This window comes from Ursus arctos, unplaced genomic scaffold (genome assembly GCF_023065955.2).
Source record: "Ursus arctos isolate Adak ecotype North America unplaced genomic scaffold, UrsArc2.0 scaffold_36, whole genome shotgun sequence".
Classification (NCBI taxonomy): domain Eukaryota; kingdom Metazoa; phylum Chordata; class Mammalia; order Carnivora; family Ursidae; genus Ursus; species Ursus arctos.
Window position 1 is genome coordinate 17,278,515 of NW_026623050.1, and position 26,520 is coordinate 17,305,034.

General features: G+C 40.4%; 1 protein-coding gene across 2 annotated transcripts in view; it reads right to left on the reverse strand.

The window, feature by feature from the left end:
• Positions 1-23,190, reverse strand: part of LEO1 (LEO1 homolog, Paf1/RNA polymerase II complex component) — a 55,398-nt gene extending 32,208 nt beyond the window's left edge. The window contains exons 1-6 of one of the 2 annotated variants that reach the window (XM_057306334.1): positions 23,005-23,175; positions 13,460-14,212; positions 11,072-11,176; positions 7,220-7,314; positions 6,084-6,229; positions 5,250-5,334 (exon numbers count right to left, since the gene is read on the reverse strand). In XM_057306334.1, coding sequence (XP_057162317.1) covers positions 5,250-5,334; positions 6,084-6,229; positions 7,220-7,314; positions 11,072-11,176; positions 13,460-14,212; positions 23,005-23,062 — 1,242 coding nt within the window. In that variant the 5' untranslated portion in view covers positions 23,063-23,175. Of the gene's footprint in view, positions 1-5,249; positions 5,335-6,083; positions 6,230-7,219; positions 7,315-11,071; positions 11,177-13,459; positions 14,213-23,004 lie in introns of both variants that reach the window. The other variant, XM_026518487.4, reaches the window with a different exon arrangement.
• Between the last annotated feature and the right edge of the window lie 3,330 nt (positions 23,191-26,520).

The following is a 26,520-nucleotide window of genomic DNA, read 5'->3' on the forward strand; positions in this document are numbered from 1 at the left end:
TAACTTCTGAACTCCTAATGCTGGAATCACAAAGGAAGTGGAGTGCCAGAGGATTTGAGCTAGTGCTAAATCTGTAGTAGCCCTGGGATATGTGAAGAAAGAGCTCATAGTAAGAGCTATGAGGACAGGAAGTAAGACTTGAGGCCACAGGAGGTAGCAATGTGGACCCGAGGCTCCCTCTATAAAGCAGGTTCTCTTACAGACCTAAAAACCAAAGAAATGTGGGACCAAAAACCTCCCTGCCCAGGGAAACAGGGAAGCTCCCCAAATATGGGTAAGGAAAAAGCAGCACCCTAGGAAGATGAAAACCCCAGGTTTTTGAGGAGGTTTGGAGTATAACTTTATCTTGATTGCATATAGGGGACACAACAGGTGGATGTGGAAAACATTCAAGAGTTTCTAAAACGAAAACCACTGAAATTAAAAACTCAATGGGAGTGGGGTGCCTGGGTGGCTCGGTCAGTTAAGCACCCAACTCTTCAGCCCAGGCATGATCTCAGGGTCCTGAGATTAAGCTCCGTGTCAGGGCGCCACATTCAGCAGGGAGTCTGATTGAGATTCTCTCTCTCCTTCTCCCTCTACCCCTCCTCACCCCCTCCAATCACTCTCTAAAATAAATAAATAAATCTTTAAACAGTAAACTGATCTTCGGCAAAGCAGGAAAGAATATCCAATGGAAAAAAGTCTCTTCAACAAGTGGTGTTGGGAAAACTGGATAGCAACATGCAGAAGAATCAAACTGGACCACTTTCTTACACCACACACAAAAATAAATTCAAAATGGAGAACAGACCTAAATGTGAGACAGGAAACCATCAAAATCCTAGAAGAGAACATAGGCAGCAACCTCTTTGACCTCAGCCACAGGAACTTATTAAATATGTCACCAAACACAAGCGAGACAAAAGCAAAAATGTACTACTGGGACTTCATCAAGATAAAAAGCTTTTGCACAGCAAAGGAAACAATCAACAAAACTAACAGGTAGCCTACAGAATGGGAGAAGTTAACTGTAAACGACTTATCTGATAAATGTCAGTATCCAAAATCTATAAAGGACTTATCAAACTCAACACCCAAAAAACAAATAATCCAGTTAAGGAATGGGTAGAAGACATGAATAGACACTTTTCCAAAAAAGACATCCAGATAGCTAACAGATACATGACAAGATGTTCAACATCACTCATCATTGGAGAAATGCAAATCAAAACCACAATGGGGTATCACCTCACACCTATCAGAATGGCTGAAGTTAACAACACAGGAAACAACAGGTGTTGGTGGGGATGTGGTGGAGAAAGGGGAACCCTCTTACACTGTTGGTGGGAATGCAAATGCGCAGCCAGTCTGGAAAACTTTTTAACTTAAAAAAGTTAAATAACAGAACTATCCTACAATCCAGCAATTGCACTACTAAGTAAGATACAAGGGGTATAGAAGGGGCACATGCACCATGATAATTACAGCAGCATTATCAACAATAGCCATACTATGGAGAGAGCCTAAATGTCCATGATGAACGGATCAAGAAGATGTGGTGTGTACACACACACACACACACACACACACACACACACACACACTGGAATATTACTCAGCCATCAAAAAGAATGCAATCTTGTCATTTGCAATGATATGGATAAAGCTAGAGTGTATAATGCTAAGTGAAGTCAGTCAGTCAGAGAAAGACAAATGCCATATAATCTCACTCATATGCGGAATTTAAGAAAGAAAACAGACGGCTTATGGGAAGGGGATAAACAAAAAAAGGAGATAGGGAAAGAAGCCGTAAGTGACTCTTACCAACAGAGAACTGAGGGTTGATGGAGGGAGGGAGGTAAGAGATGGGCTAGATGGGTGAGAGGTATTAAAGAGGGCTGGGGTGTTATACATAAGTGATGAATCACTGAATTCTACTCCAGAAACCAATATTGCTCTACAAACAAACAAAATTAAAAATTAAAAAAATTTTTTTAAAAAGTTTTAAAAAATTTAAAAAAAAACTTAAAAAAAAACAAAAAACAAAAAATGGAACTACCAGGAAAATACAGCATATTAAATGCATGTAGTTTATCACTGCTACATCCGGGAAACCCACTGAAATGGCAGTGAAGAAATTAAAAAAGGATACACTCACAAGGATAAACAGAATATAAATCAAGATGACAACAAAGTCAATACTTTGAAAACCGACAGATCCAAGCCCATGCTTCCCTATGCCTATCTCCCCACCATCAAGCCGAAAAGCAGCAGCTCCCTTTCCCACTTAGATTTTCTGGACCCCCACTGTTAGCTGCAACTGGCTTTGCAACAGGGTCCTAATGGTTCCCCTCCAGTTTTTCCCCTTTCCTCTTTATTTCTCACTAAATAAACAACTATGAGGGTGCCTGGCTGGCTCAGTTGGAAGAGCATGTGACTCTTGATCTCAGGGTTGTGAGTCTGAGCCCCACATTGGGTGTAGAGATTACTAAAAAAATAAATAAAAAAGAAAAAAAATAACCATGAAGCTGGCTGATGAAAGAAATCAATATTCATTAATTAAATATGATATCATATCTGAGATTGTTTCCAAAGTCTGGGTCTGTTAGGGAATATAGATGAAACAAGACTGTCCAAACTGATAACCACTGAGGTGAGTAGACAGGCACATGAGAGTTCATTATATGGTTCTCACTATACTTGTAATGTGTTTAAAATTTTCCTTAACAAAAGGATAGAAACAATCTATACTATTCCTACCCTCCCTCTCACACAAAAACTATGCACACATATACAGGTCATTAGTAACTGAGAAGCCATTCTGAAAAATGGTATTTTATAAAATGATTCAAATTACAATGATGCTATGACGGGGTACACTGTTAGGTCTTACCCTACCGGGATGAAAGACACAATGAAGTAGCTTTAAAGATGGAGGACCTCCTAGAGATACGTAAACTATACCTGGTTCCTTATAATTTATTTTTTAAGTTTATTTTTTTTTAATACTCTCTATACACAATGTGGGGCTCCAACCCAGACCTCAAGATCAAGCATCACACACTCTTCCAACTGAGCCAGCCAGGTACCCTGGATCCTTATTCTTCAAAGAATTAATTATACCATCAACTCTCTAAGAACGGTCATCCTAGGGGCACCTGTGTGGCACAATCGGTTCAGCATCTGACTCTTGGTTTTGGCTCAGGTCATGATCTCGCAGTTGTGAGATTGAGCCCGTCAGGCTCTGCACTCAGTGCGGACTCTGCTTCAGAGTCTTTCTCTCTCTCCCCCCACCTCCCCTCCCCCATTGTGTTCTCTCTCTCAAAAATGAATAAATAAAATCTTAAAACAAAACAAAACAATGATCATCTTAGTCTCGGGAACATCACTCAAGAAACAAAGGGTCCAGGGTTATTTTCCATCATACACCAAGGCTTTAAAAAACAGCAGTCTGTCACACATCGATCTTTGTACTCTAAGCACCAAGATGTTTGGTTTTTTTTTTAAGATTTATTTATTTAAGGAGGGGAATGAGCACGTAAGCAGGGGGAGGGGCAGAAGAAGAGGGAGACAAGCAGACTCCCCGCTGAATGGGGAGCCCAATGCGGGGCTTAATCCCAGGACCCTCAGGTCATGACCTGAGCTGAAATCAAGGGCAGGATACTTAACCGACTGAGCCACCCGGGTGCCCCTAAGCACCAAGGTTTTGGTGAGAGAAATGAGAAATACTCATTTTTAATCTTTAATGTCTATACTAGTCTGATATTACATGGGCTGAAAACAGATATATTGATATTGGCCTGAAAATAGACACACTGATATTTGCTGCACCCTAATAGAAGGTAAGGCAAAAATGCAAAAATATTCAATAGAGTAAATAAATACATTAATTTATATAAATGATGAGAAATAATGAAAAGCAGTGGAATAAAATCAGAGGCACTAAACCAGGCAAGAAAAATTCATAGTGCTAACTCTGTATCAATAAATACACATGCTTGAAGGAAAAATATTAACAGATGAGCTAACGGGGGAAGAGGCAAGGAAAAGGACAGCAAAATAATAATAATAATATTAGTCTAAGAACTATGCCTATTAATTCTATGTCCTGGAGCAAGTTATTGGTATCTATTTCTATTTTCTCATTTAATTTGTATTTCCATTAAGAGGAAGGAGCAGTGGGGGGAAAAAAGAGGAAGGAGTAGTGAAATTTCACTGAAAAGCTTTGGAAGCCCACACATTTTGGATAGAAACCATCTCATATGAGGTTCTTTAGATACCTGTAGATCTATCACACTTGAAGAGATAGAATTGTTCTAAAAATTCAGTCCCTGAATTCTAAGAATGCCACACTGCCACTTCTTAACATTCAAACACCATACATAATATCCACTGAAAAATGAAGTATTTACAGAAATCTTTTGGATTTAAGAATTCAAAAAGCAGGGACGCCTGGGTAGCGCAGTCATTAGGCGTGTGCTTTCAGCTCAGGGCGTGATCCCGGCGTTCCGGGATCGAGTCCCACATCGGGCTCCTCTGCTGGGAGCCTGCTTCTTCCTCTCCCACTCCCCCTGCTTGTGTTCCCTCTCTCGCCGGCTATCTATCTCTGTCAAATAAATAAATAATCTTAATTAAAAAAAAAAAGAATTCAAAAAGCATAGCTCCAGTTATAGTACCATGAGTTCAACTGCTTCTCATTCTCTGGTACAACTCAGCTTTAAAGCATCTGCTTAACCTACATCCTCCTTGATTCAAGGAAGATTAGAGGCCCTTCGTGAACAGAGAGTTAGTATAAGGTTTAAGAGAAACATTACTAGGAATGTAGTACAACAAAAATCTCTAATAGTCAACAAGAGCAACTGGAAGGCACTAGTAATAGATTCTCCTTTTGTATATATATTTTTTTATGGACAGATCAAAGAACCTGAAGGATTTCCTCTTGCAGGAAGTTGCTAGAACGTAACCCACAGTGCTATGGAGGTAGTCATTATAAACACCAAACCACAATGCTACTTATTCTGAAGGAAGAAGCTAATAATTTTTTTAAAGCATCAAAATAGTGTAACAGTGAAAAAGATGGAAAAGTGCCACCTTTACAGAAAAAAAGCTATATATTTTCTTCCTAAAAATATTCTGAAAAGACAATTCATTTGTTTATAAAACAAAAAACATAAAAAATCTTTTTTAAAAGCTCAAGTCTCAAGTGACTATCCCCAAGTTTTACTTCACAAAAGAAAAAACTAAATGAGTACAGCCCGGAAGAGTACCTTTAATTTTAACCTGGTTCGACCTTCTTCATCCAGCATTTCCTCATCTTCAAATTCATCTTCATAATACTGAGGGTCAAAAGGTCTACAAAATGTTTTCAAAATAAACCTACTGATCATATTTTTAAGGAATATTATTACACCTACATAATAACATTTCTATTAATAGGCAACATCATACTAAAAATCATAACATAATTAAAAGTCATAATGGTCAAATATCTTCAAGTTCCAACTTTAAGGAAGTATTCAAATCACTATACCTTCTTGAAAGTTGGTGTTAACACATACTGCTTGAAAGGCAAGGCTAAATATTCAAAATATTCTTTACTCTTACATAAGTCTTCCAAAGAACAGGCCACACATGCTCTAGCTTTCCACATCATTTTGCTTGGAGAAAAAAAATTTAAATCTCACAACAGCTTGCATGTTACTCAGTGAATAACAGCCATCAACACTAACTGTCTCAAACCGTTAGGTTTTCTAGATCCGCAATGGCAGCTACAGTGCGTGTTTGCAGTTTCCCTAGCAAAGTTCGCCACTCCGGATTTCAGCCTTTTCACGGCTGCACTAGTCAAAACAACCAAAGGCTTGTGATGTCTATTAATTTGTAAGAAAGTATCAAACTTCTAAAAACAATTACAAGCATTAAAAGTGTCCTTTACCAATAGTCCATACTTTTTCCATCACAGGATACGCTTGATTTATTTTTTTCAGAAACACATGGTGAGTTTTCCATTTTGTGATTAGTCACCTCGTGTAAAATCAGAAAAATACCACCATTCCACATGTTTCTATCCAACACCTAGAAACACTTTTAATTGACCCCCTTACCTGGGCTCTACACTGAGAAAGTTGGGCAGTTTCACAAAGTATAAGTCGTTTCCTAAATCAGTGTTTACTTTGGGTATTTCTACTTCTATTCTGGTCTCAGGAATTGGCTCCTCCTCCTGTTGATCCTGAGGCAATCCATTTTCATCCTAGTAAAAGTCAGAATTTTAAAGCTTGAAAGAACCTGAGAAATGGTCTATTCTAGCTCAACCTCCACACTTTAATGACTTAGGTAGACAAGAAGCATACTGAGGCTTTGGAGTTAACGCAGCCCTCGATCTCTACCCCAGCCCACCCAAGCCCCCACCAAAAACCACAAGGGAAACAAGATCAGTTGGGAAGCATCAATATAAGATCTCTTTTGTGATAAATCTGTGTTTCACATATTCACCAACAAAAGTCACTCTATCAATTAAAAAAAATCAGAGATTTTCAACACAGCACACTTCTTGGCATGAACAAGAAGAACACTTAAATCAATGGGTCTCAAATCACAAATCCTTGCCGTCTTGTCTCTTCAGGTGCGGCACCAACCTCATGCTGGGCTGTTACTTCTTTCTCTTTTCTTTCTTTTTGTATCCAGTTTCTCCCAGTGGTAACAGTTTACAAACTATATAGCACAATATCATAACCAGGAAACCGACTCTGCTACTATCAGATACAGAACATTTTTATCAGCAGAAAGATTCATATCACCTTTTTCTATAGCTACATCCACTTTGTTCTTGCCCTCATTCCTCCTTAATCTCAGGCAACCGTTAATCTCTTCTCCATTGCTGTAATTTTGCCATTTTAAAAATACTACGTCAGTGGAATCATACGGCATGGAACCTTTTCAGATTGGCTTTTTCTAACTCTGCATACCCTGGAATTTCATCCAAGCTCTTATGTGTATAAATACGTCAATCCTCTCCCTTGCTCGATAGTGTCCCATGGCGTGGCTGCACCAGGGCAGTCATTTCTACTCCCCCATATAAACAAGAGTTCCTACATGACTAAGTCAGTCATCTGTTCCCTGTGTTTTCATATTGCAGATCAGTTAGCAACTTCCTCTTCTTGGCATAACAGTGACCTGAAACCTCTGAAACATTTACTTAGCCTTCGGGAAGGGCCCAGTTCACACTGGTGGTTTTACTTACGACAGGCTGCCCCGGAGTAGGCGGTTTATCTTCTCCGTCACTCCCTGACGATATGTCATCTGCACCTCCAAACAGATCCATGGTTCCACTGTTATCTTTAATATTGAGGGAAAAGTCACAGTATTAGTATCTATAACAAAGGCTTTTCAAAGCTAGCACTTCCACATATTCCCAAGGTTTCTGGACCAGGCACCAGGAAACCACGAAGCACAACTCTGACCCTGGTTCTCAAAGACAGGACCAGAGTGCCTGTGGAGAGGGAAGGGGGCAAATTCGGTTAAAGGCAAAACTGCACGAGAGACGTTTTTTTCCCTTCATTTACTGCAACCTTGTTCTTCCGTTCTCCTTTAATCCCCAGGAGCCCAAATGCCCTCCTATGGTCTAGATACTCACATTTGGGGCTTAAGCACTCAATACAGGCCTATTCTCTACATACTCCCTCAAGTTTTAAAACTGCAGACTCCGGTCTACCATCTGAGGCAGAACTTCACCTAGGTTTGACAAAACAATAATAATCCGTAATAAACCAATAAACCAAAGTAGGGTAGAAGAGGGGGTAAAAAGAAAGGAGAGTGGTCAGAAAGTAGACTGCTTGCAACTGGGATTATAGAAGAGTTACAATTATTGGCAATGACATAGTCTAGGATAAACTAGGAGAGTGAGCTACTGAGACAAGGGGGAGGACAGATCACTGAAAAAGAAGAGGCAACCTATTAGAATGGCCCAAATCCAGAATACTGACAACACCAAATGCTAGCAAAAATGTGGAGCAACAGGAACTCTCAATCACTGCTCATAGGAATGCAAAATGTTATGGCCACTTTAGAAGACAGCCTGGCAGTTTCTTACAAAATTAAACAAACTCTTACCATATGCTCCAACAATCATACTGCTTGGTATTTACCCAAAAGAGTTGCAAACTTATGTCCACACTAAATCCTACACACAGATGTTTATAGCAGCTTTATCCATAATTGCCAAAACTTGGAAGCAACCAAGATGTCCTACAGTAGAGGAACGGATAAACTGGTACATCCAGACAATGGAATATTATTCAGTGCTAAAAAGAAGTCATCAAGCCAGGAAAAGACATGGAGGAAATATATATTACTAAGTAAAAGAAGCCTATCTGAAAAGACTACATTCTGTATGATTCCAACAATATGACATCTGGAAAAGGAAAAACTATAGAGATAGTAAAAAGATCAGTAGTTGCCAGAGGTTAGAGGGAGGGAGAGAAGAACAGGTAGAACACAGAGGGTTTTTAGAGCAGTGAAACTACTCCATATGCTGCCAGATATGATACCTAATAATGGATATATGTGATTACACATATGTCCAAACATACAGAATGTACAACACCAGAGTGAACCAGAGTGAACAGTAATATAAACTATGGGCCTTGTATGATAATGATGTATCAATGTAGGTTCACTAATTGTAACAAACGGACCACTTTGGTGGGCAATGCTGTTAACGAGGGAGATTATGCATGTGTGTAAGCAGGAGGTATATGGGAAATCTCTGTATCTTCCCCCAATTTCACAGTGAACCTTAAACTGCCATATATATATATATATATATATATATACATGAGATATATATATGATCTCATGTATATATATGATCTCATGTATATATATATATGTATGATCTCATGTGTATATATATACGAGATATATATATATGATCTCATGTATATATATATACGAGATGTATATATATATATACGATATATATATACGTATATATATATATACATCTCGTATATATACACATATATAAATAAATAAAGCAAGCCATAACAACAACAACAACAAAAAGGCGGAAAGGAAGGTCAGGGTATTGAAAGTTTGTCTATATGATAAAATCAAAATGAAAACCCCACCGACAAACACTCTCATCTTTTTTTTTTTTTTTAAAGGCTTTTATTTACTTGTCAGAGAGAGAGTATACAAGCAGGGGGAGCAGCAGACAGAGGGAGAAGCAGGCACCCTGCTGAGCAAGAAGCCCCATGTAGGACTCGATCCCAGGACCCTAGGATCATGACCTGAGCCTAAAGAAGGCACTTAACCAACTGAGCCACCCACATGACCCACCTTTTTTTTCTTTTTTTAAGACTTAATTGAGAGAGAGCACGCACATGCATGGGGAAGAGGCAGGGAGACAGAGAGGGAGAATCTCAAGCAGACTCCCCGCTGAGCATGCAGCCCCTACAAGGGCTCGATCTCAGGACCCCAAGATCATGACCTAAGCCAAAATCAAGAGTCAGACACTTAACCGACTGAGCCACTCAGGCATCCCTCATGTCCAAATCATTTTCTTCCTAGTTCTTATCACCATCTGACATACTATAAATTTAATTTACTTCTTGTGTTATTGCCAGTCTCGCTACCCTACCCTGACCCCACCAGAATGTGAGTTCTACAGGAAGAAGGTCTTTATCTGTTTTGATCATTGCTACATTCCCAGTGCCCAGAAGAGTCCTACTACACAGATTCTCAATAAATAACTGAATAAAATGAAAGAATGAATATATCTAATTCTCATAACAACCCTCTAAGATGGTTAGCATCATTTCCCTTTTATGTATCAGAAAATTGATTCTTTAAATATTTTATTTGTCAGAGGAAGAAAGAAAGAAAGAAAGAAAGAAAGAAAGAAAGAAAGAAAGAAAGAAGGAAAGAAAGAAATGGAGGGATGGATGGAGGGATGGAGGGATGCCTGGGTGGCTCAGTCGGTGAAGCGTCTGCCTTCGGTTCAGGTCATGATCCCAGGGTCCTGGGACTGAGTCTCGTATTGGGCTCCTTGCTCTGCGGGAGACTACTTCTCCCTCTCCCTCTGCCTACTGCTCCCCCTGCTTGTGCACGCTGAGAAATAAATTTTAAAAACTTAAAAAAAAAAAAAAAAAAAACTGACGTGCAGTAAGTAATTAATTTGACCAAACTCCTACAGCTAGAAAGTGGAGCCACGAAAATTCTGACTTAGATCATCTGATTCCAAAGTCCAGGCACATAATTACTAGTTGTCTTTAAGTAAATCCCAGAGCTTGCTATTCTGCCAGCTCTCTCCTTTTCTTTCTAGTTGACCCTCTAATTACTTGCTTTAGTTGTAGTGTTACTTATGATAATTTATATAAGCTATTTAACATTAATGTCTAATTACCATTCAGTACAATGATGGTTGTGCATAATCAAACTATCAAAATTGTATTTGTAGAACCTTTTATACTAACATCTTTATTGTATAGCAATCTGCCATTTAAAATAGTCATACATAGAGATGAATAGGTAGATCTTTTATCTTTACAACAAACCTACCTTACCTAACCCTGGGTTTTCATGAATTCTTCATCTAACCCACAGCTTGTAGAATCAAGTTCTTTATGCGTTATTAACCTGTTAAGGACTTAAGAACAAGTTGTCCTGGAACTATCAGTATTCAAACTAAAGAAGAGAGGTTACCACCTCAACCTCAACGAGAGCTTCAGCCTCCTACCAACACATTCATCTACCTATAAATGATGCAGGGGGGGAAAAAAAAGAGGGGCTACTGGCTGACTCTGTTGGTAGAGCAGGAAACTCTTCATCTAAGGGTCATGAGTTTGAGCCCCATGTTGGGCAAAGAGCTTACATTAGAAAAAAGAAGGAGGCAGCTCTTCTTCAACTGATTAAGCATAAACAGTTTCTAATATCCACACAACTTCCCTGTGTACGCTACGTATATGCACACTCTTCTCTGTGGGGGGGTCGTGCAGTCTAGGGTAAATGCCCAGAGTCAGCAGTGCACTACAGTTAAATGCAGAGAGACAGAAATATATACATACATATGTAAAAGAAGTAACTGGAATACCTTTTGGTACCTCAGTGTCACTATCTGCTTCTGAATCAGAGGCAATTGCATTCTTGCGTTTCATTCGTAAAACTTCATCTTCACTGTCACTGCCTCTTGCAGATTCTGTTAAGAGTAGAATTAAAGGTTCTTCATAACCACAGTCATGTCTTAACTTTGAATTCTGTGCTTTAAAAGTAACACTGGGGATAAACAAACCGTGGTATAGCCATGCAATGGAAAATCACTCAGTAACAAATAAGAAGGAACTACTGATACATGTAACTAATTTGGATGAATCTCAAATGCATAATGCTAAGTGAAACAAGTCTAAATCAAAGAAAAAAGGCTACATTCTATATGATTTCATTTTTCTAATGACATTCTCAAAAAAATAAAACTAAAGTGATAAAACAGATCAGTAGTTGTCAGGGGACAGGGATGGAAAAAGGATATGACTACAAAAGGGACAAAGTGAGGGCGTTTTTGAGGGTGACACAACTGTTTTGTGGTGGTGGTTACACAAACCTACATATGCGTTAACATTAACAGAACTGTACTTACACATACAAACTGCAGTTACTTTAAAAATAAAGTTCATTAAAGGAACATTGGTTTCTATAAGCAGAAAAATTTGATAGAATGAGAAAAGTAGTACTGAAACTTATGACCAAATTTATAGGACTCATTACAAAAAAAGGAAGAGAAGCAAAAATATTGCAATGGAAGAGACAAATACATTTTACCCTTGAACAACAGGGGGGTAGGGGCATAGACTCCCCCCTTCAAAACACACACAGTCAAAAATCCACGTTTGACTCCCCAAAAACAACTACTTATACCCTACTATTGACCGGAAGCCTTTCTGATAACATAAACAATAGATATTTTGTATATGTATTACACACTATAGTCTTACAATAAAGTAAGCTAGAAAAAAGAAATTAAGAAAATCATGAGAAAGTACACTTACAATGTACTGTATTTAATGAAAAAATCCACATATAGGTGGACCCATATAGTTCAAACCCATGTTGTTCAAGGGTCAACTGTATAACATTATCTCTGAATGGTACAATTGTTTACCTAATTGTAAACTTTAGAAAATCATTGTCGATCTAGGTAAGAATTAGGCAGAATGACCAGCTGTAAGATTCCCTACCATAACCCTAGTCTTATGTTACTCTGCTAGTATTGGAGAAGTAATGCATGAGCCTTAATGATTCTGCTACCAGTAAAAATAACTCTACCCAGAACTAGTTTTTGAATACTTATTGCAGCCCAGTAGTCTAGATAGATCTATACCCATCTCTCCAAATTTTCTGGTCTCCTCTCCTCAATAATGCCAAAATGTGGTCTTGAATGCTATCCTGTGAGTTATGTATTACAGGGTTAAAGACTTCCTCCCCCATATATAAGTTTTCTAAGATAGGATCAATATGTAATTATAATCAATCACCTATGGAAATGAATCAATCCAAGAATTACTTAAGGAAGAATTCTAACCTAATCAAGATGACTTTTACAATATAAAGAAATAAGACCTCTAAATTTCTTTAATATTCTGTATGAAGAATGTGTTAACTTGAGAAGAATAGTGTAAATGGATATTATAAAAGGGGGTCAAGAAGCCAAAGTCTGGCTACGTGTTTCCTGTAGCCTCTAAGGAATGAATATTCTGACCCAAGCACATCTCTCGAGGAGGATGCATGTATCAAGCTACCATAGCTCACCGCAGTCAGTCAGCCATGTTTCCATTTTCTGGATGTTATACTTCCCAGGCAATCTCCTGATACTATCATTTGGCATCCAATGTCAATTTTCCCCCAGAGCAAGGATACAATGACAAGAGAAAAATAACTGATCCTCCTGAAACAAATAATTTTGCAATTTGATTTTTATAAATTAGTTTGTTATGCATTTGATTAGTCTGAGTGAACTCCTTGGAGCGTAATTACTTCTGGATGATCGCATTCTGGATCTCAAAACACTGAGCTGGAACATGGTATTTACATCCCAGTACAGCTGCCCTCCGGAGACATTTCAACAGCACTGTTTTTCTTCCCCCAGGCAAATCTATTCTCACCTGAGGCACGCTTCTCAGTTACCCAACAAAATGGAACCAACTCTATTATCTAGCTACTTAAGCACCATGCATCTTTTTCTAAGGCTGTCCTCTTTAAATATTTTTCTTCTTGACCTATCATGAATTAACAAATGAAGAGGGACAGAAATAATAAATGCATCACAAAAAAATTTTTAAAGCAAAATGTATACTTAGAAAAGGCTGAAATGGAGGGACGGAAGAGAAAAACAGGGCACTAAAGGTGGGAATGCAGAAAGAATAAACGGGCCACTGCTGCATGGAGGTGCTCTACTAAACCATTTTGGCCCTCCTAAATGCTTTACCTGATTTATGATCCTGTTCCTCTTCATCATCTGAATGCCTGTGTTCTTCATCTGAGGCCTGTGGCCTTTCATCATCAGAATTTTGCATTTTCTCCTCATCAGATATCTGTGGCCGTTCTTCATCATCAGAATTCTGTTTCTCATCATCATTATCAGAAACTGCTGGCCGTTCATCCTCAGAATTAGCCTTCTCCTCCTCAGACAGTTGTCTCTCATCATCTGAAAGCTGAGGCCTGTCCTCATCATCTGTGTTCTGCATTTTCTCGTCGTCATCAGAATTCTGCAGCTTCTCTTCATCAGATCCTTGTGCCCTCTCCTCATCATCAGAATTTTGCATCTTTTCATCATCTGACTGGTCACTTTTATCTTCTCTGTCCCATTTTTCATCATCTGAATGTGCCTTTTCAGAACCTTCTGCTTCTGAGTGATGGCTCCCTCCATCTGACCTGTGACCTTCATCTTCATCGTCATTATGGGCTTCTGATCCACTGTGCTGATCTACATCTGAGGGGTCATTGTCCTCATGGTCAGAACGCTCCGAAGCTTCTGATCTATTGTCTGATCTTTCAGAGTGATTATCACTCCCACTATGATGTGAAGCTCCCTCATCCTCACTGTCATCTCCAAACAGTTCCTTATTACTTGGCTTTCCTGAATCGCCCCTTTCATCTTGATCACTTTCACTGCCAGACGCATTACTGCCAGAAGCAACATTCTCTTGATCAGAATCCGAGTCTGATCCAGAATCAGAATCTATGAGATCATATAAACACACAGTGATGTCAGTGAAAAAGGCCAAGTAAAGAACACCAAAAGTCAATCTCAAAATAAAGGCAATGAAAAAACATGTTAAAAACTGTCAGAATTTTCTCTCTGCTCAGGAAACTAACCAAAAGTTGCGGCAACCGAGGGAATGCTTAACAAGAAAAACCAGCTGAATCTCAATAAAACTTCGTGGTGTTTTAACTTACTTACCCTGTTCCTCCACCCCAACCCTCAGCTCCCCAACTCAATAATGCCTTAAAGACAGCCCAAATTTCTGGTACATGAGCCACTATCAGAGGGAGCAGAGGCACCTCATTCACAAAGAATCATGGTTGTTAGTTTTGATCTGCTTGGTGGATCACCGAAGGACTGGCTCAGAGGGCTGACTTAAGCTAACTTAGAACTTCCAGGGCTAAGGCAATCACCTGGAATGTTTGTCAAAAACATTTACAGGCAAATATATTAGTTGCCTGCTCCTGGGACAATGGATAGTAGTTGGGGCAAATAATAAACTAAAAAGCTTGGGAGGAAAGGCTGAAGAATTACATAATATGGGGAGTAAGGGCTTTTTTTTTTTTTTTTTTAAGATTTTATCTATTGATTTGACAGAGAGAGAGACAGCCAGCGAGAGAGGGAACACAAGCAGGGGGAGTGGGAGAGGAAGAAGCAGACTCCCAGCAGAGGAGCCAGATGTGGGGCTCAATCCCAGCACGCTGGGATCACGCCCTGAGCCGAAGGCAGACGCTTAACGACTGAGCCACCCAGGCGCCCCGGAGTAAGGGCTTTTAAAAGCTCTCACATATTACAAGAGATCTGGGAAGCCACACACTTGCCCAGGGCTGTGCATATGCTCAGGAAAGAACAGAGAGCACTAAGCTCTCACTTCTGGCTGACCTTCAGTCTCTGCACAAGCAAGAAATGAAGGCAAAAACAGGTTGTATAAACTGTCTGGTTGGGTCTCTGCAAAGACCGGGAGGTTTTCTGTTTTGTTTTTTTTTTGTTTGTTTGTTTTATGGTTCTAGGCATTTAAGGAAATCTCTGTCCAATCAAAAGCTGACCACTAAATTAATGCGACAGATTTTAGTGGCCACACAAAACAAAGATTGTGAACCTTACTGAATTAGTTCAAAAGAAGCACTACAACAACAAAGAGCAACAACAAATCCTGAGGAGAGAACGTGACTTCCTCAGTTGCCACATTATAATATTCAAAATGGCCAGTTATTAACAAAAAAGTATAAAGAAATGTAAAGAAACAAGGAAGCATGGCCCATACGTATGAAAAAAAAGCTAGAAACTGTCCTTGAAGCAGCCCAGACAATGAAAATGTTTTACCAAATAGAGAATATCAATAAAAAGACAGACATTTAAAAAAACAAAAAAAGATATTTTTAAAAAGCCAAACAAATTCTGCAGTTGAAAAATACAATAAATGAAGTGAAAACTTCACTGAAGGAGCTAAACAGCAAATGTAAGCAGGGAGAAGAATCAGCAAACTTTAAAATAGGTCAATTAAGATCAAGTGAGGAACAGAAGAGGAAAAAAATAAAATAAAATGAATATAATCCAAAAGAACAGTGGGATACCATCAAATGTACCAACATATACATAATGGGAGTTCCAGAAGAAGAGAAAGGACAGAAAGATTTTTTGAAGAAATAATGGCCAAACACATCCCAAATGTGATGAAAGACATTCAAGAAACTCAGTGAATGCCAAAAAGGATAAAGTTAAAGAGATCCACATCTATATACCTCATTATCAAACTGTTAAAGACAAAGACCAAAAAAAAAAAAAAATGTTGAAAGCATCAAGAGAAGCAGCTTGTCCCATACAAGGAATCCTGGATAACTATGATTTCTCATCAGAAACCATGATATATTCAAAGTGCTGAAAGAAAGACTGTCAACCAAGAATTCTATTCCCAGCAAAACTATACTTCAGAATGAAAGTGATATGAGTGACATAAGAAATAGATAAACTGGACTTCTTCAAAAAGAAAACCTTCTACACAACAAAAGACATCATCAAGAAAGTGAAAAAACAGGGGCGCCTGGGTGGCACAGTGGTTAAGCGTCTGCCTTCGGCTCAGGGTGTGATCCCGGCGTTATGGGATCGAGCCCCACATCAGGCTCCTCCGCTATGAGCCTGCTTCTTCCTCTCCCGCTCCCCCTGCTTGTGTTCCCTCTCTCGCTGGCTGTCTCTCTCTGTCAAATAAATAAATAAAATCTTTAAAAAAAAAAAAAGTGAAAAAACAATCAAAACAATGAGGGGAAATATTTGCAAACCATGTATCTGCTAAGTGTCTAGTATCCAGAATAAAGAATGTTTACAACTCAACAACAAAAAGGCAACCCAATTAAAAAATGGACAAAGGACTTGAAATGACATTTCTCCAAAGTTACATATACAAATGGCCAATGAGCACATGAGAAGTTGCTCCACGCCATTAGCCATTAAGAAATGCAAATCGAGGGGCGCCTGGGTGGCACAGCGGTTGAGCGGCTGCCTTCAGCTCAGGGCGTGATCCCGGCGTTCTGGGATCGAGCCCCACATCAGGCTCCTCGGCTATGAGCCTGCTTCTTCCTCTCCCACTCCCCCTGCTTGTGTTCCCTCTCTCGCTGGCTGTCTCTTGTCTCTGTCAAATAAATAAATAAAAATCTTAAAAAAAAAAAAAAAAGAAATGCAAATCGAAACCACAATGAGATACCACTTGACACCAACAGAGATGGCCAATTAAAAAAAAGAAAAAATGTGGAGGTGCCTGGATGGCCCAGTCGGTTAAGGGTCCAACTCTTGATCTCAGGTCAGGTCTTGATCTCAGGGCTGTGAGTTCAAGCCCTGTGTTGGGCTCCATGCTGGGCATGGAGCCTACTTAAAAAAAAAAAAAAAAAAAAAGTAAGGTAAGTGTTGGCGAGGATGTGAAAAAAATGAAACCCTTGAACATTGCTGGTAGTAACAAAATGGTCCAGCCGCTGCGGACGATGGTTTACTTACTTGTTCCTCAAAACGTTAAAGAATTACCATAGGATTTGGCAATTCTACCCCTATGTATATACTCAAGAGAACTGAAAACAGGAACTCAAATACTTGTACACAAATGTTCATAGCAGCAGTATACAGTCAAAAGATGGAAACATTATAAATGTACTATCACTGAACTGCTCACTTTAAAATGGTTAATTTTATGTTATATGAATTTCACCTCAAAAAAAAAAATTGCAAAATTAAGACATTCCCAGATAAACAAAAATCAGTTGGTTGCTAGTAGGCCATCCTCCTAAAGGAAGCCCTTCAAGCTCAAATGAAAGGACAACAGACAGTAATCTGAATCCACATGAGGAAATAAAGAACAGTAAAGGTAACTAAATAGGTAATTATAAAAGTCAACATCAATGTATTTCTGGTAACTCCTTTTTTGATTAGGTTTAAAACACAGTAATGTAAAACAATAATTATAAAACCACATCACTGGGAAGACAATGTATAAAGATGTAATTGTGACATAACAACATAAGGGCAAGAGAGGATCAACTATGTAGAAAAAAAATGTTTCTGTATACTACTAAAATTAAGTTGGTATTAATCCAAGATAGATTATAAATTAAGATGTTAATTGTTATCACCAAAGTAACTGCTAAGAAAACTAAAAACTATACAAAAAAAGAAACAGGAAGGAAATCAACAGTACCCTAAAAGAAAATCAGTCTTAAAAGACAACAACAATATAGGAATTGAGGAACAAAAAAAATATGACATAGAAATAGCAAAATGGGGAAGCCTGGGTGGCTCAGTTGGTTAAGAGTCTGCCTTTGGCTCGCGTCATGATCCCAGGGTCCTGGGATCCAGCCCTGCGTGGGGCTCCCTGCTCAGCAGGGAGTCTGTTTCTCCCTCCTCCTCTGCCCGCTTGTGATCTCTAAAATAAGTAAATAAAATCTTAAGAAAAAAAAGTAGCAAAAGGGCAGAAGTCCTTATCAGTAATCATTTTAAATGGAAATTGATTAACTTCTTCAATGAAAAGGCAGAAATTGGCAGAATTTTTTAAATGATCCATCTATATGCTTTCTACAAGGGTTTCACTTTAGAACCACATACCCAAATAGGTTGAAAGTGAAAAGATGGAAAAAGATATTTCATGTAAATAAGAATCAAAAGAGAGCTATAGTGGTCATACTAATATCAGACAAAATAAATTTTTTAAAGATTTTTTCTTTATTCATTTGAGACACAGAGAGGGCATGAGCAGGGGAGAGAGACAGAGGGAAAGGGAGAAGCAGACTCCCTGCTGAGCCAAGAGCCCAAGTCGGGGCTGGATCCCAGGACCTGGAGATTATGACCTGAGCCAAAGACAGATGCTTAACCATCTGAGGCACCCAGGTGCACCCAGAGAAAATAAATCTTAAGACAAAATGGTTATGAAATAAAAGGACATTATGAAATGGAAAAAGTGTCAATCCGACATGAAGATAATAACAGTTATAAACATATAGGCACCTAAAAACAAAAACTGACAGAACCGAAGGGAGAAAGAGTTCAGAAATAATAACTTCAATACCCCACTTACGGGAAGAGCCAGAACTAGACAGAAGATCAATGAGGAAACAGAGGACTTAAACACTATTAACCAACCAGCTATATAGACATCAATAGAACACTCCACCAGAGTATACATTCTTCCCCCCAAGTGCACAATGAACATTCTCCAGGATAGACCATAAGTTAGGACCCAAAATAAATCTTAATAAATTTAAGAAGATTGAAAACACATGAAGTATCTTTTCTGACCACAATGGAATGAAATTGAATTCAGTACCAAAGGCAAATTTGGAAAATGAACAAATATATGGAAACTAAACAATGCACTCAAACAATCAAGGGCTCAAAGAAATCACAAGGGAAATTAAAAATATTTTCAGATAATGAAAGTATAGGATACCAAAAGTTAAGAGATGTAGAGAAAGCGGTGCTGAAAGGGAAATCTGTAGCTGTAAACACCTACATTAAAAAAGAAAAGGGGAGCCTGGCCAGCTTAGTCAGTAGAGCATGCAACTCTTAGATCTCTGAGTCGTGAGTTCAAGCCCCATGTTGGGCATAGAGCTTGAAAAGGAAAGAAAAAAAAAGAAAACTTTCAGACTGATAAGGTAACCTTTCACTTTAGGGAACTAGATAAAGAAAACTAAACCCAAAGCAAGCAGAATGAAAAAAAAATAAAGATTAGAGTAGAAATAAATGACATTGAGAAGAGAAAAATAAAAGAATCAATGAAACAAAAAGTTTGTGCTTTGAAATATTAACAAAACTGACAAACCTTTAGCCAGACAGACCAAGAAAAAGATGACTCAAATTACTGACGGGGGGACATTAATATCAACCTTCCAGAAATAAGGATTAAAAGAGAATACTATAAGCAATTCTATGCCAGCATATTAGATGATTTAGATGAAATGGATTAATTCCTAGAAACACTACTAAAACTACCAAAACTGATTCAAGACAAAATACAAAATTTGCAAAGACCTACAACAAGTAAGGTTTGAATCAGTAATCAAAAAAATCCAACAGATGTGGGGCATCTCTGGCTGGCTCAATTGGTAGAGCATGTGACTCTTGATTTTAGGGTCCTGAGTTCAGACCCCATGTTTGGTGTGGAGCTTACTTAAAAAAAAAAGAAAGAAAAAAAAAAAATCAAACAAAGAAACGCCCAGGACGAGATAGTTTCACTATTGAATCCTATCAAATGTTTGAAGAATTAATGCCTATCCTCAAAGTCTCCCCAAAACTTGAAGCAGGGAGCGCCTGGGTAGCGCAGTCATTAAGCATCTGCCTTTGGCTCAGGGCGTGATCCCGTTGCTGCAGGATCGAGTCCCACATCGGGCTCCTCAGCTGGGAACCTGCTTCTTCCTCTCCCTCTCCCCTGCTGTGTTCCCTCTCCCACTGGCTGTCTCTCTCTGTCAAATAAATAAATAAAATCTTTGAAACAAAAAAAAATACTTGAAGCAAAGGGAACACTTCCTAACTCATTCTATGAGGCCGGCATTATCCTGATACCAAAGCCAGACAAAGATGTCACACACAAAAAAACTACAGACCAATATTTCTTATGACTACAAATGCAAAAATACTAAACACAATACTAGGAAACTAAACCAGCAGCATATTAAAAGATATACACCATGACCAAGTGGGAGTTATCCTAGGAATACAATGGTGTTTCAACATTAATATGACCATACTAACAGAATAAAGGAAAGTGAACATCTTAATTGATGCAAAAAAGGCATCTGACAAAATCCAACACCCTTTCATGATAAAACTACTCAACAGACTAGGAACAGAAGGGAATTTCCTCAACCTGATAAAGGGCATCTACGAAAACCCACAGCTAATATATGTAATTGTGATAGCACGGATGCTTTCTCCCTAAGATGAGGAACAAGACTAGGATGTCCATTCTCACCACTTCTATTCAACATTGTACAGAAAGTTGTATGTAGCTGGGGCATTTAGGTGAAAGAAAAAAGAAAAGAAAAGAAAAGAGAAAAGAAAGGGGGCGCCTGGGTGGCACAGCGGTTAAGCGTCTGCCTTCGGCTCAGGGCGTGATCCCGGCGTTCTGGGATCGAGCCCCACATCAGGCTCCTCTGCTATGAGCCTGCTTCTTCCTCTCCCACTCCCCCTGCTTGTGTTCCCTCTCTCGCTGGCTGTCTCTATCTCTAATAAATAAATAAAATCTTAAAAAAAAAAAAAAGAAAGAAAAGAAAAAACAGAAATGAAAGAAAGCCATCCAAATTAGAAAGGAAAGGGTAAAACAATCTCTAGTTGTAGATGAAATCTCATATGTAGAAAATCCTAAAGAATGCACACAAAAAAAAACAATTACAGCGAATACAGTCAGCAAGGTTGCAAGATACAAGACGGACATACAAAAATCAGTTGTATTTCTATACACTAGCAATGAACAATCCAAAAATGAAATTGAGGTAACAACTTCACCTGCAATAGTAGCCAAAAGAATAAAATACTTAGGAATAAATTAAACTCAGGAGGTGCAAGATTTAAACAAAGCTACAAAACACTGTTGAAAGAAATTAAAGACACCTGGAACAATTATACATAAAAGAAACACGTTGGGCCTAGGTAGAACAAACCCATTGTTATGGCAAGAAATTTGTCAGGTGTAATTATTTTCCACAACTCTCTTAGTACAAGGACATAATGAAATATGCTAGGCCTAACAGCAATTACCCTGTCACATCCATACTACCTTCAAGTCCAATAGCAATCTTCAAGGACAGATTTGGAAGTAAATCCTACCGCATCCTATTATCTAATGATAACATGGAAGAAAGCAGCAACAGACTCAAAAGAAAGTAAAACATGAAGCCCAGAGAAGCAACCATCTCCATATATCACTTCCCATACACTGAGTTTGCAATAGGAAAGCAATGCAGGGTACACTTACTATTGTTTAAATAAATAAAATCTAAAAAAATAAATAAACTATTGCTTCTACCCATCCAACTATTTATCAAATACGTATTAAACATCCGTGTAAGCCGGTGGGGCAAGGGGAGACAATCTTTTCATCATTCTATTCCCAACACCTAACAAAGTAACTGGAACAAATATGGGGCTGGGTATTTACTGAACGAACAACTTCATGACAATGAGTCATGGGAGGGCTCACACGGCACTGTGCCTTCAAAGGCAAACGGAATACAGACAAGTAAAAATGAGGGGGAAATGAAAACATTAGCAAAGATAATAGAATAAGAGTTAGTATACAGGGCTTATACTTTCCGACTCATCCTGACTAGAATCTTCTGGACACGCATCTCCGTAGAGCCCTCACTTTACATTTCCACCGAGCGCTCCCTTCACTACACTCTTAGAAAAAGAAAAAAGAAAAAGTATCAATAAATTGGAGCCGGAGCAAAAAGAGCAACCACAATAACGCACTTTGCTAACGAAAAAAGGAGATACGTTACTTTGAGCCTGGAGGGGTGCAAGAATTCTGAACTTGACCTTGGGGCCCTTCTCACTTCAAATAACGCCCATTCGTATTTCAAACTCAAACTACAGTCCTTGTGCCAGAAATATTTCCATGCACCAATTATCATTCATTTCATCAACATATCATCTTTCCTCTCCAAGCACTAATCTCATATACGCTCTCCAGTCTAATACTATAGACTCAAGAAATTCTGCACAGGCTCAGAAGACACATTGTCTCCAGAGCACTACGCCTCTGTATAGCCCTATCGCAGTATCCTGCCGGTCTTCCTCACCCAGACATTTCAAACTCCGCATCACGCCACACTCTGGTTTCAATCAAGTGGCTTTTCCGAACCCCTCTGTAAATTCATCCATCTCATCCCCATGTTCCCGAGCACCTAATGTCCATTCATTCACAAACAGCTCTTACTTGCGCTTGCCTGTGCAAGACAGGACAGAGCAGGACCCCAAGGTTCCTACGCGGGCTGCGTAGGCTCGCCCGCGCCGCCACCCCTGTCCCGCGCCCCCCTACACCCCACACGCTCCCAGGCACCGCATGCTCCACGGACACCAAGAACCCCGAGGCTCACAGTTTGTCCCTCCACTCCCGCCAGCCCTGGGAGGCTGGTACCGCCGGGAGTGCAGGGGGCGCTGAGGAAGGAGTGGAGGAAGCGGCACCACTGGTCCGCAATGCCTTAGCTTTCGCAGACCCGGAACTGGACCGCCGTCGGGCTACCGCCGCAGAAGCCCCTACACGCACCCCTCCCCTGAAGCCCAACAGATCCCACCTTTACGCTCAGCATCGCTGTCGGCGTCGCTCCCGAAGAGGTCCTCCATATCCGCCATTGCCCCGCACGTCTGCCGCTGCCTCGGCTGGGGGCGGCTCCGCGACTGTTTTTACGGCACGGAACCCATGAAACGCGACAGTGTCGCAAAGATTCGCTAAAAAGCTCCTTTCCTTCTGTGACCTGGTTTCCCCTGCAATTGGAACCTATGCTTGTACAGTGTTACACGTCCTCACAGGGGACAAATCCCGCCCTTTAGTCGATATCTGTTTCTATTTGCAAGAACTCTCGCCGAGGGTGGGGCGTCCCCCTCTCGGTGTCCGCGGAGTGGGTGGTGCTTGAGGTGCTCCGCTGAAGGGCCTCAGACCGAGTTAAACCTGCCACGAGTCAGGCCTGGAGTCCTTTGTTTCATAGTGACCAGCTGTTCTCAAATTGTTGAGAGCTCCAAAACGATTCTCGTATAGGTGATATCTATTGCTATTTACCGTATTAGTAATTAAAGCAATTAAAGTAATTATATTCAAATATTAAATTTAAATTCAAAGTGTTTAAATAACAAACATTACATAAATAGCACTTTAAAATTTTAAATGACTATATTCTTTACAAAACCAAAAAATTATAAGAGCGGATTCATTTACAGTTTTAAAATACCTTTAATGCCTGACTTTAAAGAAGACAGCTCAATTCTCATAGCTGCTTCCGATGAGGGAACAGAAGGCAAGCTGAGGACAAAGCAGAAGTTTTGTCCCCCACCCCACCCCCACCCCCCACCCCCACCCGGGCCTTGGGATGTATGCAACATTCCTCAGGCACTCCTGACTGCCCTAAAGGACAAAGAAACAGTCCTTACTACCTACAGCCCATTGACAAGTCCTTGAAACAGCCATGGTGACATTCCTCTAGGAGCTCAGCTGCCCCAATGTTAATACTTTGCTAAGGGCAAAAGGCAGTCCTAGCCTGACCCCCTCCCCTCCACCAAGATCCTATAAGTCTACTTTAACGTATAAAAATTCCTTGGAAACTTCCTTTATCTCTAACCCCCCATGATACGTATTAGCAATCATCCCCCAAGCATATGGCCCACCAATATACATCTGAAGGGTCTCATGACTCAGGTTTTATTAGATGGTAATGAATGACCTTTTCCCAACAACAGCTAGCCCCCTCAAGGTCCTGGAAACCTTGCTTCCAGAATTCCTTAGAGACTTACCCTATCCCTAACCCCCTCCCAACTTGAGGGTATAAAATAGGCCATTCCTCACAACCCCGGTGCAGCAGCTCTTTCTGCCCACGGGTCCTGTCCCCGTGCTTTCATAAACCATTTTGCACCAAAGACGTCTCGAGAATTCTTTCTCGGTCGTCAGCTCCGGACCCCACCCCACTGAACCTCACGTATATTCCCCACCTTCATCATAATGTCGCCCGAACGTGGGGCATTGAGCTTCCGTGCAAAATTGGTGAGTACTTTCCCTTCTCTTCCTTCACTCTCCTTTCTGGGGCTCTTCAAGGAGTACGGTCTTATTGGAACACCTTTCATGCCGACTGCTCAGGCTATAATCCTCTAGCCCATGGCTACTGTCTGGGGAGGAAAAGGCCTGCCTTTTGGCTGGAAGTTAGTACTCTGGCCGGGATGGTAATAATGCCCCCTCTTTACTGCTGTCCTTATACAAAGTCATCTGTCTTGGGCATGGGACAGCCACCTAAGTGACTAGCACGGCTGCCAATCTTAAGACTCCCGTGTGAGGTTTCCTCCTGATGGATCTAATGCGATCCCCTCCACATTGCTGGTCTAGCCGCTTCTGGCCGCGGGACCTCCACTCGGAGCCAGCCGAAACCAGTACCCGATTGAACTAAAACCCAACCAGGGACCATTTCCTAGGGAAGTTGGCTGTAAGGACCACATGTGTTGGAATGTCGTTTAGACCATGATGGACTTCTATCCTTACTGTTTTCCGTCAATGTCCTCTACTAGTTACTTAGGCTACAAAATTCGATAATTTCCCCTTGTAAAATTTTTCTGGGTTTCTCCATGGGTTAAAAACAGCTGGTTCTTCAAGGCAAGGCAAAATAAGGCGTGACCTTCACGGCATGACCTTCAAGGCATGGTATTTCAGTCCATTCACCAGGCACCCATTGGCAGCCTAGGATGCAATGGGGTAGGGGAGGGACGCCGGTATCCCTCCTATGGGCCTTTTATGGCAGGAATGCCTTCACGGGAAGGCAGGATTGCGATCAATAGCAATTTTTGTTGAGGGACGCCTCCGGTCGCTTTTGACACACAGGAACCTCTGACATATCCTGCATGGGATGCCACCCGGGAGTCAGGGGGGATTTGGTAATGGACCTTCTTTACTTTTCTGTGCATGGCCTCAATAGGCTGCTTCTTCAGTTCCCAAGGACTCTCCCTTGGAGTGCCTTCTAACCCATTGGAAACAATTGGGATTGCAAAATTTAGGAAAGCACTGAGCTCCTGTAATACTGCATGGCCTCAGTGGGATCTATCAGAAGGAACAGGGCAGATGGACCTAGGTTACCTTCATTGCTCGTACCTAGGCCTTCATTGCTCTACACCAGGATCCCGACATAAGGGCCTCTTGCAGAATGTGTTCACCCGAATGGGTCAGCTAGTAAACTCTCCTGACATACTGGATGATAATTATCTAAATAGGCCTCCTCCGAGTTAACCCAGGTTGCTGGAGGAAACACAGGCCATCCCTAGCAAAGGGGACTTGACTCTCTTCTCTCACTGTTCCTTCTAACAGATGTGGGGGCGTCTCCCTCACTCATTTCCCGGGTTAATGGCTATAACTGGAGCCATCTGTGGTTAGTCTACCTCGGGACGGGGAGTTGAAGGAATATTCCCAAGCAGCTGCCGAAACTCCCTTTGTTTCGGGGAAATTCCCTGTCTTCTCTGGCCCGACATAGACTGCCTATTCCCCCTTGTTGGCGGGAAAACATGGCGTCTGCTCCTGTTGGAGCTGGTGAGCTCTAAAACCGGAAACCCTTTCTCTGCCTTCTGGCAGCACTCTGCCTCTACTGTCTCCCCCTCCCTCTTCTTTCTGCACCACCTGGGGTGCGGCCTGCACAACTGCCTTGTGTACCATCCTCGGTGTCTCAGGCACCATGGCTGCTCCTCCTCCCCTCACCATCAAGGAGCAAAGAAGAGCACCCCCTGGACCTAATGTTACCCACTCCAGATTTCCCCACCAGTGTCTCAGGTAAAAACTGAAAATGGGGTGGGCCCAGGTGGAATGTAATTCAGTATTTAAACTAAGTGAAGTTTGTTGGTTTAATTAAGATAGACCTGTCTTTAAAGTTATCGGCGCTAAATGTAAAACTTTTATTCTATCGAGGTTTACTGAAGGTCAAACAAACTTCTGTTACCTCTGTTGTGAGTTGTTAGTAAAAATATGACTAAAATGATGGTTAATTGTCTGTCTCAACGTTTTCATGGGTAATTTTTTTTTTTTTTAAGATTTTATTTATTTATTCGACAGAGAGAGAGACAGCCAGCGA